Raw genomic sequence first — 13,298 nt, 5'->3', positions numbered from 1 at the left:
CATTCAAGGTTAGGAGGCAAAACGTTATCAGTGCTATCAGTGGGATGCCTTGGTGCGAGTAGGCTAAAAAAGCTGTTTAAGAAAGAGCCTGGCCTTGCGCTTGGGATCGCCCACACTCGCACTCAGCCTCCTGGCAGCCGTGGGGCACAGGCAGCAGCTGCAGCTAGAGGAACGAAGGGCAGAGTCCAAAGAAAGACATAAACCAGACTGACCAAGAATATTTTCAGTGCCTTTAAACTCCAGCGTGATTTTTTGTGTGTCCTATGAAAGTCTGCTGGGGCGGCTAACCCTCCCGCAGCCCAAAGTGCTAAAAGAGCAGTTAAATCTAAAGCCAAGAACCCTAAATGCCCCCTCCCACCTCCCCCAGCCCATCTCCCCCCACGTCCCAGCCCACCCTTCTCCCTAAAGAAGAGACCCCCATGCATATTCTTGGCCTATATCATTATGAATTTTCTACAAATTAGAGACAGATCAGAAAAAAAGAGAGAGTGGAGGGGTGAGGGGAAGGGTCACAGGAGTGAGTAGTGGTACCAGTTCCTCTCCCCCCACCCCCCACTAAAATTGAACACCTGTACAACGCAGTTCCACTATGGTCTCAGTATAATGTCCACATGCACAGGCTTAAAGCTAAAAACCCTTTGTCATCTGAAGAATTAAAAAGTCCAAATGCAGTGAGTTCTCTTTTTTTTAGATATAGATACATATCGGTGTCCTCAATTCAACCATTTACATAGGAAGGGATTTCTTTTGTGCTCTGGGGCTCAGCAGCTGTGGAAATACTTCCTGTGGCAAAGAAAGAACAAAAGAGTCAGTAAATGACAAGTGTGTTTAGCCAAGGAAGATGTTTGAAGGTATCACCTTGCTGGCCTTTGGGATTCAACTGTTCCAGACTGACATGGTTTCTTCCCAGAAATGTTTTCTTGTCATTCAAAACACTGAAGGTGATGTCCTGTTCTTTTGCTAATGAAGATGATTCACCCATGTTGAACAGAAGAGGGAGAGGCCAGAGCAGAGGGGGTGGGAAGGAGGGGTGGAGGTCCTCAGAGGAATTGTGTAACTCATTTGCAATGATAAGGTGTTGGAGATTTCATAAACAACCTTAAGCTTTGCATTTGCAAAAGAAGAGCCTAAACCACTCACATCCAGAAAATAGGAACTGTGGGTTTTTTGCTGCCAGAGTTTGGAGAGAAAATTAAATGATCCAAGGACATTAATTCAGATTCCTCCAAAGAAGGATCCCTGAATGTTAGTCAAAGGGATTGAAAAATCCTGGCTTTCGACAAGCATACAAAAGAGAAACACCCAATTACAGTCTTACTTCGTTTTCCCAAAAGAAAGAAAACTCATTAAGAAAGAAATTGCTGATTTCCAGAAACAGATGAGGTGGTTGTATAGGAGAGTGAAGAGCCTTTGCACTTTCTATTCTGTTCACACGTAGGTCCAGGCCTTTTCATTTTGTCAATGAGCTCTGATTCAGTTTCCTCATTCATCTTACTGACAGGATGGAAAAAAACTCTTAGGAAGTTTGTTGGACTGAGTCCTTTAGATAGAGAATTGAGTCTATGTATCCCACACATTTACCTTTTGTGCTCACCCGCGCAGTTACAGGTGCAAACCAAGGAGTTCTAAAAGGCCAATTTCTGGTTCAATACAGTGTCCAGCAGCACAGCTGAGAAAAACACAAAATGCTGGCTATTGTAGAAAGCCAGAAATGCTCTAGTTGCACCACATGAAAATTTATCCCCAAAATTGGCTTTTCACTCCTCTTATCCTAGAGGGTTCAAGGAACTAGTTCCCAACACCAGCAAGAGCAGTTTTGAAGCTACCTTGAATAGAGCTAGCAGGTGACTGACTCTTGCCAATTTGGTCTGAGGGACCTGTGAAAATACGTGTTTCCCTACCTCTGAAACAGAGTGAATCACAGTCATTACATTCTTTTAGAAAAGGGAAGCCTAAAGCCCATCTAACTCTAGGAGGAGAGTTCCTGGCCTGAAATTGGGTGTTTCTCCCTTAGCATCTTAGATCAATTTTGCCTTGGAGGTTTCTGGGGGAAAAAGAAAGAAAAACAAATGAAAAAAAAAGAATTGTTAAAGTTTAGGACCCACCGCTCCGGGTCTTGGCTTGAAACCTCTTGGTGATCCACAAGCCTTTTGGAAGTCCTCTGTCCAGACTACCTTGGTTGCATTTCCTTTCCTTGGGTTCTGGACTGTGGCCTGGGGTTGCTCTGTATGGGGAACACCACATGGGAAGGTTGGTCCCCTCACTCCGTCCTGTGTTCTGCTAAGCAGGAATGTCCAGGTCTGCTGATGAATAGCCACTTAAAAGCTTTTAATTGCTACCAGATCTCTCTTGGTAAACAGGTGAGGAGAGATCAGTATTGATTGCAGTGGGGCTTCCAGCTTAGACATCAGTTTCATCAAGAGACTTTCTTCTTTTTCCTCCCAGGTTGTTTCACAGGCCACCATCTTAGCACATCACATTCACTCCTTTAATTACCCTTCCCCTTGCTCCCACTCTGTAGTAGCTATGACACTAAGCCTACTTTAGCAAACACTCCCATACAATTTAGGGACGTCCTCAGGTAGGATCTAAAGTTTGGTCAAGCTGATGAAACTGTGCAAATAAGGGACCCCTGTTACAACTATGCCTCACTCCTGTCTGAGTCAGAACAGCTATAATTCCTCTAAAATAGGTCCATGTCCTTATCTGCAGGGGTCCTGTACTGTACCTCTGGTCTGGACCCGCAGAATTGTCACCTCACAAGTGAAGCTGAGCAATGCCTGAGCAATGCCTAAGCAATGCCCGAGCAATGCCGGCTTTAGCAGAACATGTCCCCAGGCTGAAACCTCCCTGCTCCATCCCAACGCTTTTCCTATTGTCAGCGTAACAGAAAACATAAGCGGGAGCAGTAAGCCCACTTCAAGTCTATTCACTTTAGGTCCTACGAAAGCCCGCTTTGCAAATTTTCAACCACAGAGCGCTATGGGAGAGATCAGCCTGAGGGCAAACCCAGCTGTCCAATGCTGAGATCCCAGGTTTTGCTCGATTTCCCTAGGAATGGGAATCAGCCAGACTAGCATTGCTGCTGGCTACAAGGTCTGGCACAGCACAAAGGCTGCAGCAGTGTAAACATCAACAAATATTCAGGCTTTAGATCTGACTTACCAAATCACCTGCTCACCTTCGTGTTCCAGGTGAGGGTGGCTGAAGTTCTCCTGGATATGCCTCAGGTGTGGGGTTTAGCCCCGCAACTACATCAGCCCCAGCAAAATAAATCAAATTGCCTTCTAGCGCAAGTTAAGTGCCGGCAGGATTTTTGAGAAGGGGAGGGGATCTACATAGAGCAACTAGGAGAGAGAAAAAGCCTGAAGTTGTTCCCCTCCCTTTCATCACATGGCAGTGAGGGAGAGGAGAGAGTTAGCAAGGTTTCCTGTAGCAAAACTAATGCTGCAGCAGAAGAGGATGGGAAGAGGAGTGTGCAGGAATATGGGAAGAGGGGAGGCTGAGAAAAGGGTTAGCCAATTACAAGTCAGAGTCTGACCAGCTGCGGGATGCTGCAAGTTATTTACCTATGGGCTGGACTTCCAACTTCTCATCTACTAGTTGCTCAGGGCTCATCAGCTCACTTTGAGGGACATTAGGTATGCTTTCCCTCTGACTGACTGGACTGACCATCTCTTGATCTTTTTCATTCTGCATCTGTGCATATATATTAAGGCCAGGAATCTTCCTAAAACATTAACAGAAACCATCATTGTGGGGTACTCTGGCAGATGATGTAGCATCAGCTTTTACAAACCAAGAAACAAATCACTGCAAAAAAGAAAACCCAGCAAAACAAAACCCAAACACCTCAGTGAAAGGTGGCAATGGGGAGAAGGAAATGGCTCGGGGAGGGTCATACCTTTTAAACTTGTAGATTACAAACACGGCTAGTCCCACAAAAACAACAGAGAGGAGCATCAGCATAGCTGAACCACTGTGACTTGGAGTGAGGTCCACCAGGGGAGCTGCAAGAGAGGGAGAGGAGGTTAGAGCCGGCCCCAGACCTCATCTGTCCACACATCTCCAGGGCTTTTCTCCCTTTCTAATACAGCTGAGAAGGAACCTGGGTTCTGACCACTTGTGGTGCTCAACCTACCCCTTGATGTGAAGCTTTCTCCTTAGAGGCCTCTCCTCTCTGGCCTGTTAGAGGATTGCCTGAAACATACTCTTTCATATTGCAGACAATTACCTAAAGTAGATGCAAATGAGGTCACTTGGGTACCAAAACTAGCATTTTCTGGATGATCCTGGAGCTATCCAGGGGCTAACTTATCATGTTTACTTTCTATTTTGCTTAGAGCTAGTTTGGGTAGCTCCCAACGCCTAGTGAATAATGAGCAACTGGGTCGTCAATTTTACTGAAGCAACAATTGTCCTCTCCCTTCCCAACCAGAAGTCCAGTGCCCTTCACAGACACTGCCTCAGCATCTACGCCTTATCACAGCAAGCTCTTTTCACACCTCTGACATTTTCAGTTTCTTCCTTTATCCCCTTCCTACTATTCTGAACATGTTCTACCCTCTTTCCTTCGGTGCCCTGCTCTCTCTCCCACAAGTCTTCCATGCCAGAGAGTGCTCAGTTTCAAGAAAAACAATTAAAAAACCCTGATCAAACAAAAAGTCCCTCTTCAGAGTTTCGTGCACCACCTTTTCATAGCCTCTTGCAAAATAAGGCCACACAAAACAGCCAGAAGCGTGGCTTTCCCAGAAATACAAATTAAATTGCATTAAACAGAGACGATTTCCATCACTCATACACACACACACAGAAAGACATCTAGCATTCAAAAAGGGATACACCTAGGTACAGCAGTCTCAGTTATTCATGCAGACACTAATAAAACATAGTGTAGATAGACATGCAGCTGTAGCTGTGCCGTGATACAGAGCTAACGCACACACTGATACATCCTCACCGACCGGCTCTATCTGGAATTACACACAGAACACGGTGCAGGCAGTGCCTTCCTCTGCAAAGCAATGAAATTTGTCTTGAACTACTGCCATACACATCCTCTTTCTCTTACCCCTCTTCACATGCACTGAACAGACCCATCCTAAACCAGAGCCAGAAAACACGAGCAAATACTTAGGCACGCATATCACACACACTTACGTTTTCACCTGTCACACCCAGCCTGATAAAGCCAAAATTTACAAAGAGAAGTGTAAAAACTTCCCCTTCCCACATCAAGCAGGCTATCCTCAGGAAGGTGAGGCACCGGGGTGAAATGATCCGTTATTATGAATTCCTCACACATCTCCACTCTGTCCCCTTTGCGTCTGTATTTAGTGGGTCTCTGCAGTTCTGTGGGATGACAGAGTGGCTCTCCGACCGATTCAGGCTCAGCATCACTCACTGCTCTTGTTATAATGCTGTGTTGGGAGTCCGGTAGTAAACAGCTATTTAACTGCTTTCTGAGGAATATTGGCATATTTTACTCTGCCTTAGAATTGAGGAGGTTGTCTATTGGGTTGTGGACACTGGTTTGGTTTTTTTTTTTTTCATGAGAAGAAGGAATGAACACGATGAATGGATTGCCATCTGTTGTCCATAATTGCCATAAATTAATCTTTGCTCCAGTGCAGCCTGAACAAAGAAGATGGAGGTGTGAAATGTGCTGAGACCAACACCTGTCATTCCTCTGAGCTCCAGGGAATGCCCATGCTCACATAAAACACACAAACACAGAGGCTCTGTTCTGCAGGTTCTGCTTGAATATCCACACCAAGCTAGTTTAGATACCTGCGCTTTTGTTCCCTGCAGCTCCTCTGCTGCAGAAATTGCTGCTGTGCGTGACCAGGCACCCACAGGGAGGAACGTAGGTGTGCACCGAGGCATGGGAACATAAACGTAGGCATATGCATACATACATGTGCACTTACAAAAACACATGCTGAGCTTTGCGGTTCAGTCAGCTACAGCCCATAGCTGCCCAGAGTCCAACACAGAGTCACAGTGAAAAGTCTGGGAAAGAGCGGATACCATAGACCGGAGCAGCACCTCTGGGCCATGAGCATCCCCCTGGATTGTGTTTTTTAGGGACTGCTTCTGGTGCTGGCTTGCGTTCCAGGTTTCCCTGCTTTATTTTAGTTAATTTTTTATAAAAGCTTGGATTTCAAAAGGACAATTTTTCTTCTTCCTTGACAACCAAAACAATAGTTTTCAGCAGCGAAGTAAATCTCTCTTGGCGTTTTGTTGAATTCTAAACTATTCCCAAGTTTTGATGTCATGAAATCGGGCCTTTATGTAGACAGGGAACTGAGTCATGACCTCTGCAGCTTGATAAGGAGCCACATGCCCTCAAAGACCTCAGAGTGACTGCTCTCTGGGCTTTTTAATATCTAGTTTGGCAGTCCAGGCTCATTCTGCATTCTTACTGAAGCATATTTCTGCAAGAGACAAAATCCTGTAGTGTTCCTATAGGACACTGTGAAGCCAGTTACAGCAACCACTCACAGCTCACCAGTGGCTTCAAAGAGAAGTACAACAAAGCCTACCTCGCAGGACAAATGAGCGTTTGTCTCTCTTATGGACAAAAAGTACTCATTCCTGGTGTGTGTGTAAACACAATTAAAAAGGTGCATTTTCGGCGAGCACAGAGATCACGTATTTACACAGCGCGTCTGAGCCCAGCACCCTCTGCTTCGGCCTGAGGGAGCACGAAGCAGGCCCGGAGGCCACACCGTTATTTAGCATGGCAGTATGCCACACTGATAGACTCTGCCTTTTGGCTCAGTCAGGGCAGCAGGAGAGGTTTAGTAGCCCAGAAAAGTGCTACAGTACTTCCACTATCTGGCTTCGGGACTGGAGCTACCAGCTTTTAGCCAGTTCTGAGCACTGATGGAGCGGCTGGGCACCCCGTGCAGTCCCTTACGCAGAGGTGCCCAGAATTCCTCTCCAAGAAGCTGCAGGAGGCTCCAACATACAGCAGAAAACTTGGATCCGGGTTCATCTTGTATTAAAGGCAGGGATGGAGATGTGATTTTAAGTGTCGTCTGTTTCCACGACATGAAATCAGGAATGTTCCTTCAGTAGCAAGAGGTAAAGATGAGCCTTTCCCAGGAATATCTAAAGTGATTCCTTCTAACTATAATTTTTTAGGAAAGGCATACAGGATATTCAGGGCCAGAGCAGTCATGTCTAAATATTCATTTAGGATTTGAACTTGACATTAATGAACATTGACCAAAATGGAAAACAGCCATGTGCACTGACAGAGTCAATGCCCAGAAACAAATTTCAAAGATGATGAGCAATTGCAGGTAACTCCACATTTGAAGGTCACATTAAGATGCTTTCAGGTACATTTCTTTTAAGAGATGGGCACTGAGCATTTTCTGAAAGTACATATAGTATGTCTGGTCAACATTGAAAATCAAGCCAAGGATTTCTTCTCTGATAATAGCTATTAACTACAATGTATATTAATTTAAATTTTAAATGTAAAGTCACACAATTCTTCTGTATCATATGTCTACTATTTTTTTTTTTTTACAATCTACATGAGAAAAAAATCAAACAAACTGACTTCTCAAGCTGTTGTGTTTTGTTTTTTTTTTCAGGGATTACTTAGCTGTGCTGCATCTCTTCTTTTTTATGCTTCTAGTTCTAACATCTCTAAAAGTAAGCATCTGGTCATCTGTTCCACAGCTAATGGAGAGCAGAAACATGCAGCAATATTCCCAGGGCAGATATTATCAAGTTCTGCTCAGGAAAAATGAAATATTGCAAACACCAAGGCTTTCTTCTAGGGGGATTTAAATGCAGTCACATTACACCCTTTCTTAACAGTCTCTTTTTCCTTCTCTTTATGGAGAAGGCAGCACGTGGACTGACACCAGCTTGGGCAGACCTGTTCATACCATAAAAAGCTTTTTGGAGAGCAGTTTGCTGGTACAAGTGAATTGAGGCTTTTAGTTTGCAAGTTAGCAAAAGAAGCTGATACCAACTGATCCGAATTATCAGCAGCTCCTGGAGAAAAGGAATTCCTAAGAATCTTGAGCATGGATTTGTTCATCCCATCTCTTGTAATAGTTAAATAGGGCCTGAGCTGTGAAATAAGGGTTTAGCATATAGAATAGACAGAGACGCATGTAATTAAATAACAGGACTTTGGAGATGGCTCATTTTAAGATAGGATTAGTTAAAGTCCAAACTGCCTAACCTTATGTGTGTGCATATGTAAATTGATTCTTGTCTTTCAGACTGCTGAACAACTTCTGAACTGTGCTTAGGTGCTCTGAATGTCCATTGACTCTAGAATATCTGCATATACCCAGGGCTAGCTGGTAACCTTCCCACTGTGTGATCCAGGCTGAATATGCCATGGTGCTGCTTAGCTGTTGAATATTTCAGAGGCAGCCAAGAAGTACACATTTCTACTGCTACTTAAACTGCATTTCCAACAACAACAGCAAATTCTTGCACATAAGCAAACAAAAGGATTAGCTGTAAATGTAAAAGCCGCTATATCTTTTTTGGCACAATAAAGAAAGGGGAGGTGGAGCAGGCATTTTAATGTCTGCCCATATACTAAGCTGTTATTGTGACATAAAAATAAAAAATGTTAAAATACAGCTGATCGCACACTACTACCAACAAGGAATATACCGCTTGCTGTGCTACAGAGCAACAGAGAGGGTGTACACGGAAAGAGGATACTGACCTGCTGTTAAATGGGCAGCATGGACAAGGATCTGAACCCCTGGCTTCAACTCAAAATGGACCAGGTTTTGGTTCAGTTTCTGGATCAGTGTTTCCGAAATCTGGAAAAAAAGGAGAAAATAAGAAATGCATTTGTTTCTTGATCATTGGTTTAGATTGCCAACAGGTGGGTAGAAAATGGAGCTGCACGCAAAGCAAAGATTTTGCAGAGGCATCAGACTTTCCAAGCACTATTTCCTATCACCTGATAAAGAGGGGGTCAGTGACAGCTGAACACATCTGCCAGTACTATGTCCCGAGTGGTTTGTGTTATCAGCAACGACTGATAGCAACAAGTTGCCCTGTCACACCTCTGTAGGAACGGCCCCATAGCAAAAGGGAATTGAGCCCCAAAGGAACATTACACCCACATGTGTAAGTGTCTGCACAACCAGCCAGCAACAGCACATCAGCAAACTCCGTTTACTATTCAAGCAAAGAGAATCATAGAATGGTTTAGGTTGGAAGGGACCTTGAAGATCATGGAGTTCCAACCCCCCTGCCATAGGCAGGGACACCTCCCACCAGACCAGGTTGCCCAGGGACACGTCCAGCCTGGCCTTAAACACCTCCAGGGATGGGGCCTCAACAACCTCTCTGGGCAACCTGTTCCAGTGCCGCACTACCCTCAAAGTGAAAAACTTCTTCCTAATGTTTAATCTGAACCTGTCCTCTTCCAGTTTAAAGCCATTCCCCCTTGTCCTGTTGCTACATGCCTGAGTAAAAAGTCCTTCCCATTTCAATTGTTAACATTCATTCACTCATAACAAATAGCTAATTGCTCATTGAATGGCCAGCTCTGTGATCTTAAAGCATGTTCATAAGATGTGATATAGCTCAATCAAAATGAATAGTTTAAGTCCTTACCCCAGCTTGCATGGAAATTTCAAGTCCTAAAGCCAAATTTCATTTCATCCAGCTCTGAGTTTCAAGCTGTCTGCTCCCTAATCCTTAAGTATGTACCAGAACCAGCTCAAATCTGAAAGTGTTCACTGACTACAGAGTGTGGCTTAAACAAAACGCACGTTCCATCTATTCTCTTTCATGGGAGACACATTCCATAGAGCTTTTAGATCACTAGATTGTATTGCGATAACTCTGATGACAACAATAGAGTCCTACCAGAAATGAAGCAGGCTATCCCTCTTTAAAGGACACAACAGAAAAGATGAGCATTTGCTGAGATAAGACCCCCATGAAATCTGTATTTGTACAGTGAAGAAGCCAAGCTTTGGTCCAATGTGTTGGTAAACGTTCCTTTTTTTCAGTCAGTTTGTCACAATATGCACAGAGCCACTTTCTCCACATCGCTCTTAATTACATCCAAGAAATTCCAAGCATGTTGCCATTCAAAGAAAAAAATCTAGACAGATTAATCAAGGAATGGAAGCCTATAGACATGGTGTTGATAGTTTGTTGTGTGTCTTTTGCATGTTCATTTGCTAGCTGTTTCATATATTTCACATTTTCTTACAGCAGTGAGCAATTTTCCAACCGAACATAGACACTGTTCTGCATGATGGTTTATTAGGGAGAGGTAGTTGGAAAACTGCAATACCCCCACCCCTTAATATGCAATTGCTGAGAACATTATGTTTTTATAGCCATACCAAGATCAAGAGGAACCGTATTCTAGGGCTCACCACTTAATTTAACTTGTTTTAAATAAATCCTTATTCCTTCTTGAAGATTAATGAAAAATTGTCAGAAAAAAGAACATTCCAATAATTTTTACACCATCTTTTTCATGTTCTTCATTTTTGTCTGGTTGAGTTATTTCAGTAAATGCTACCAAGATATGATTAGACGTTCCTTGGCTATCATTCATCACAGTACGAGATTTATCTGCCTCTTTTATTTTTTTAACATTCTTAATGGTTCTTTCAATACTCTTGGCTTGTACACTTAATTTCTGGCTGCTGATCACTTGAATAGGTGCCTTTGGTCCAATATCAATTTGGCAATAACTCTTACAGGCATTTTATTTATATTTTTAATATATCTTTTTAAAGTTTACAATTTTTTCATGAGTGCCAGAATGAGCAGTAAATATATTTCTTCCAATAGCAAGAAAAAAATACCACCTGCTTACAAAGAGCCATCTGCTGAGCTCAGAGCAGCAGGGATGGTGACACAAAGATGTGCAGTACAGGAAGAAAGCCTGGGAAGCAAATTATATCCCTCTTTAAGAATTTGAGCATATTAATAACCAGGACTGACAACTATAAAGAGTGCTTCATCTCTAAAACTAGAGCAACAGATGCAGATTGATATGCTGTAAGCCAGGTATATTAATGGCTCATGGAAATAATGGGAAAAATGTCATCTTGGCCATTTCCAGTCCCAAACATGACCCAACAACTCTCCTCCATACCCCTGCAGGAATTATCTTCATTGGTGCTCTGAGATCGCGATACTGCTGGAGCATCTGAGCCTACGAACAAAAGCAACCACAGGACAGGAAACTGAAGAAAAGAGCCAACCACGTGTCATTCCTCTTCATCACACTGTGAACAGCTGCAGGAAATGGTCAGGGAAACAGTACAGGTAAAACCCATACATGATGCTTTCTACACAAAAAGAGGCTTAATGTGATGTATAACTGACATTGCAGCTAGCAAATATTGCTACCTAGTATTGGAGAACGGTTTCATCAAGGATTCAGGCAAGAAATGAAATAGGAGAACTTTGAGAAAGTCAGCATGAGAAGGGACCAGAGACTTCATTTGGCACCGGTGGCATGAAGGAACGTTGCGATCTCACCTGGCCTGCCTGAGGACTCCTGCGGCGCAGGGTGAAGAGGGCAAAGCAACAGCACCGACAGGGACGCTCCGGCTGAGAGGCGTCGTGGCAGCCTCCCAGCAGGCAAGCTGAGTGTGTGAGAGAAAGCTCAACCAATATTCTTGTCTGGCAAACCGATGAAAAGGAATAATAGCAAGGGGAGAGGCAGTAAGGGTGAAGTAGTAAGAAAAAGGAAGAAAGGCAGAGAGAAACAGTCACAGCTGAAGTTTACCGTTACTGTATTGCATTGTTATCCGATCATGAGTGAGGACCTCATTGTACTACATCTTGTACACATGCAACTCAGAGTAAAACGATTTCTGCCTGAAACCATCAGTATCTCAGCAAAAGCTTGAAATAGCCGTCACTATTTCAGAACTATATGCAAAGTGTCAAAACAGGCAGCAACTGTTCATGCTACTCAGAGTGTACAGCATATTTCCTTGGCTCAATTAATTATATGGTGTCCTACTGGCTTTTTGGGTGTAGCTTTTTTGCCTGGCTCTTTATGGAATCTGAACAAGTCAAAAATTAATAACAGCCTGAGACCTTCAAAAGCGCCAGAAGTTCTTGTGGGAATCAGACATCTGCCTCCCTCAGGCAGCTCTGGAGATTCCTGACACACACTTCTGAGGGAAGAACAGATGCATTCAGACATGTTTTTAAAACGTTTGCTTCCTTAGTACAATATTTTCATTTCTCTTTAAGCGGAAAGTCAGATTCTCTTCTAAACAGACATATAGACAGTATGGAAAGAGGGAGAAAAATGCATTTCTAAAATGCATTTTCTAAAAATGCATGTTCTAAAAATTACCTGAAATAGAAACCATACACAATGGTTTACAAACATTAGTATTTGAGGTCAATGTGCAGGTTCAACACAACTAAAGGGCCAAATTCACATTGAGATTGGACACTGCTCTCCAAAGTTGGATCTGACGATGCTTCTGGTCCTCGCATGGTCCCAAGGGGATCTGTGAACCTCAGAACACTCTGGACACTCACTTTGAGATTGGAGAAGTGGCTCTTCTGCCTTTCTTATTCTATCAAGTCTATTTCCAGCTGAGTGGATCACAGGTTATCAGACTTTAACCTAGGAGTGTTTCCGACTCATATAATTTGTTTGCAACATTAATAATGTGTCTTTGAAGCAAATCTCCACACAAAAATTGATCTCAATCACCAAGGTAATGAAAGGGTTTCAATGGGAAACATTTTGGATCTTGTACCTCCCTTTATTTCTGCACGCAAAGAGGTACCATGGATGCATTTTTGTTTAAAAAGCGGGTAAGGAAACATCAGAGTACTTTGGCCTGTTTCAAAAATAGCTATGCAACAGCAGTCAAACATCTAGACCTTCAGCTGGGGAACAGGTTGGCCGCAGGCCTGTCACTGTTCCTCTCTCACTCCTGGAGATGCAACTAACTCAGCTGAAGACAAAACTTCTTAGAATAGCAAGGTCCTAATTTATAGTCTTCAAGAGTCTCCCTTGTGAAAATAATTAGCTTTCAGAATTAGTTTTGGTCCTTAACTGAGCCTCATTGACTTTATCTGCTTCATTTGCAGAATTAAGCATGATGTGCAAAAATAATTCAGTAATAGAAACCATTCTTCATGTATCATTTTTCATCAAAGGACACATAATGAATAATAATAACAGACAATTTGTGAAGGAAAAAAAGAGATTCCAATTTAAAAATGGAACAAAACAAAAATTAATTTGGCTTCTCTTAGCATTTTTTCAGAATTAGGACTGTGAAAGAATC

General features: G+C 43.1%; 1 protein-coding gene across 1 annotated transcript in view; it reads right to left on the bottom strand.

Annotated features, from left to right (window-relative positions):
* Positions 1–726: 726 nt before the first annotated feature.
* Positions 727–13,298, bottom strand: part of SORCS1 (sortilin related VPS10 domain containing receptor 1) — a gene marked incomplete at its 3' end in the record, with an annotated part of 307,932 nt that continues 295,360 nt past the window's right edge. The window contains exons 24-28 of the mRNA XM_082486026.1: positions 8,714–8,813; positions 3,905–4,010; positions 3,570–3,730; positions 2,106–2,224; positions 727–783 (exon numbers count right to left, since the gene is read on the bottom strand). Coding sequence (XP_082342152.1) covers positions 727–783; positions 2,106–2,224; positions 3,570–3,730; positions 3,905–4,010; positions 8,714–8,813 — 543 coding nt within the window. The remainder of the gene's footprint in view (positions 784–2,105; positions 2,225–3,569; positions 3,731–3,904; positions 4,011–8,713; positions 8,814–13,298) is intronic.

This window comes from Vanellus vanellus, assembly GCF_965231255.1.
Source record: "Vanellus vanellus genome assembly, chromosome: 7".
Lineage (NCBI taxonomy): Eukaryota > Metazoa > Chordata > Aves > Charadriiformes > Charadriidae > Vanellus > Vanellus vanellus.
Note: the sequence above shows the minus strand (reverse complement) of the source record. Positions and strands in the feature narration are given on the sequence as shown.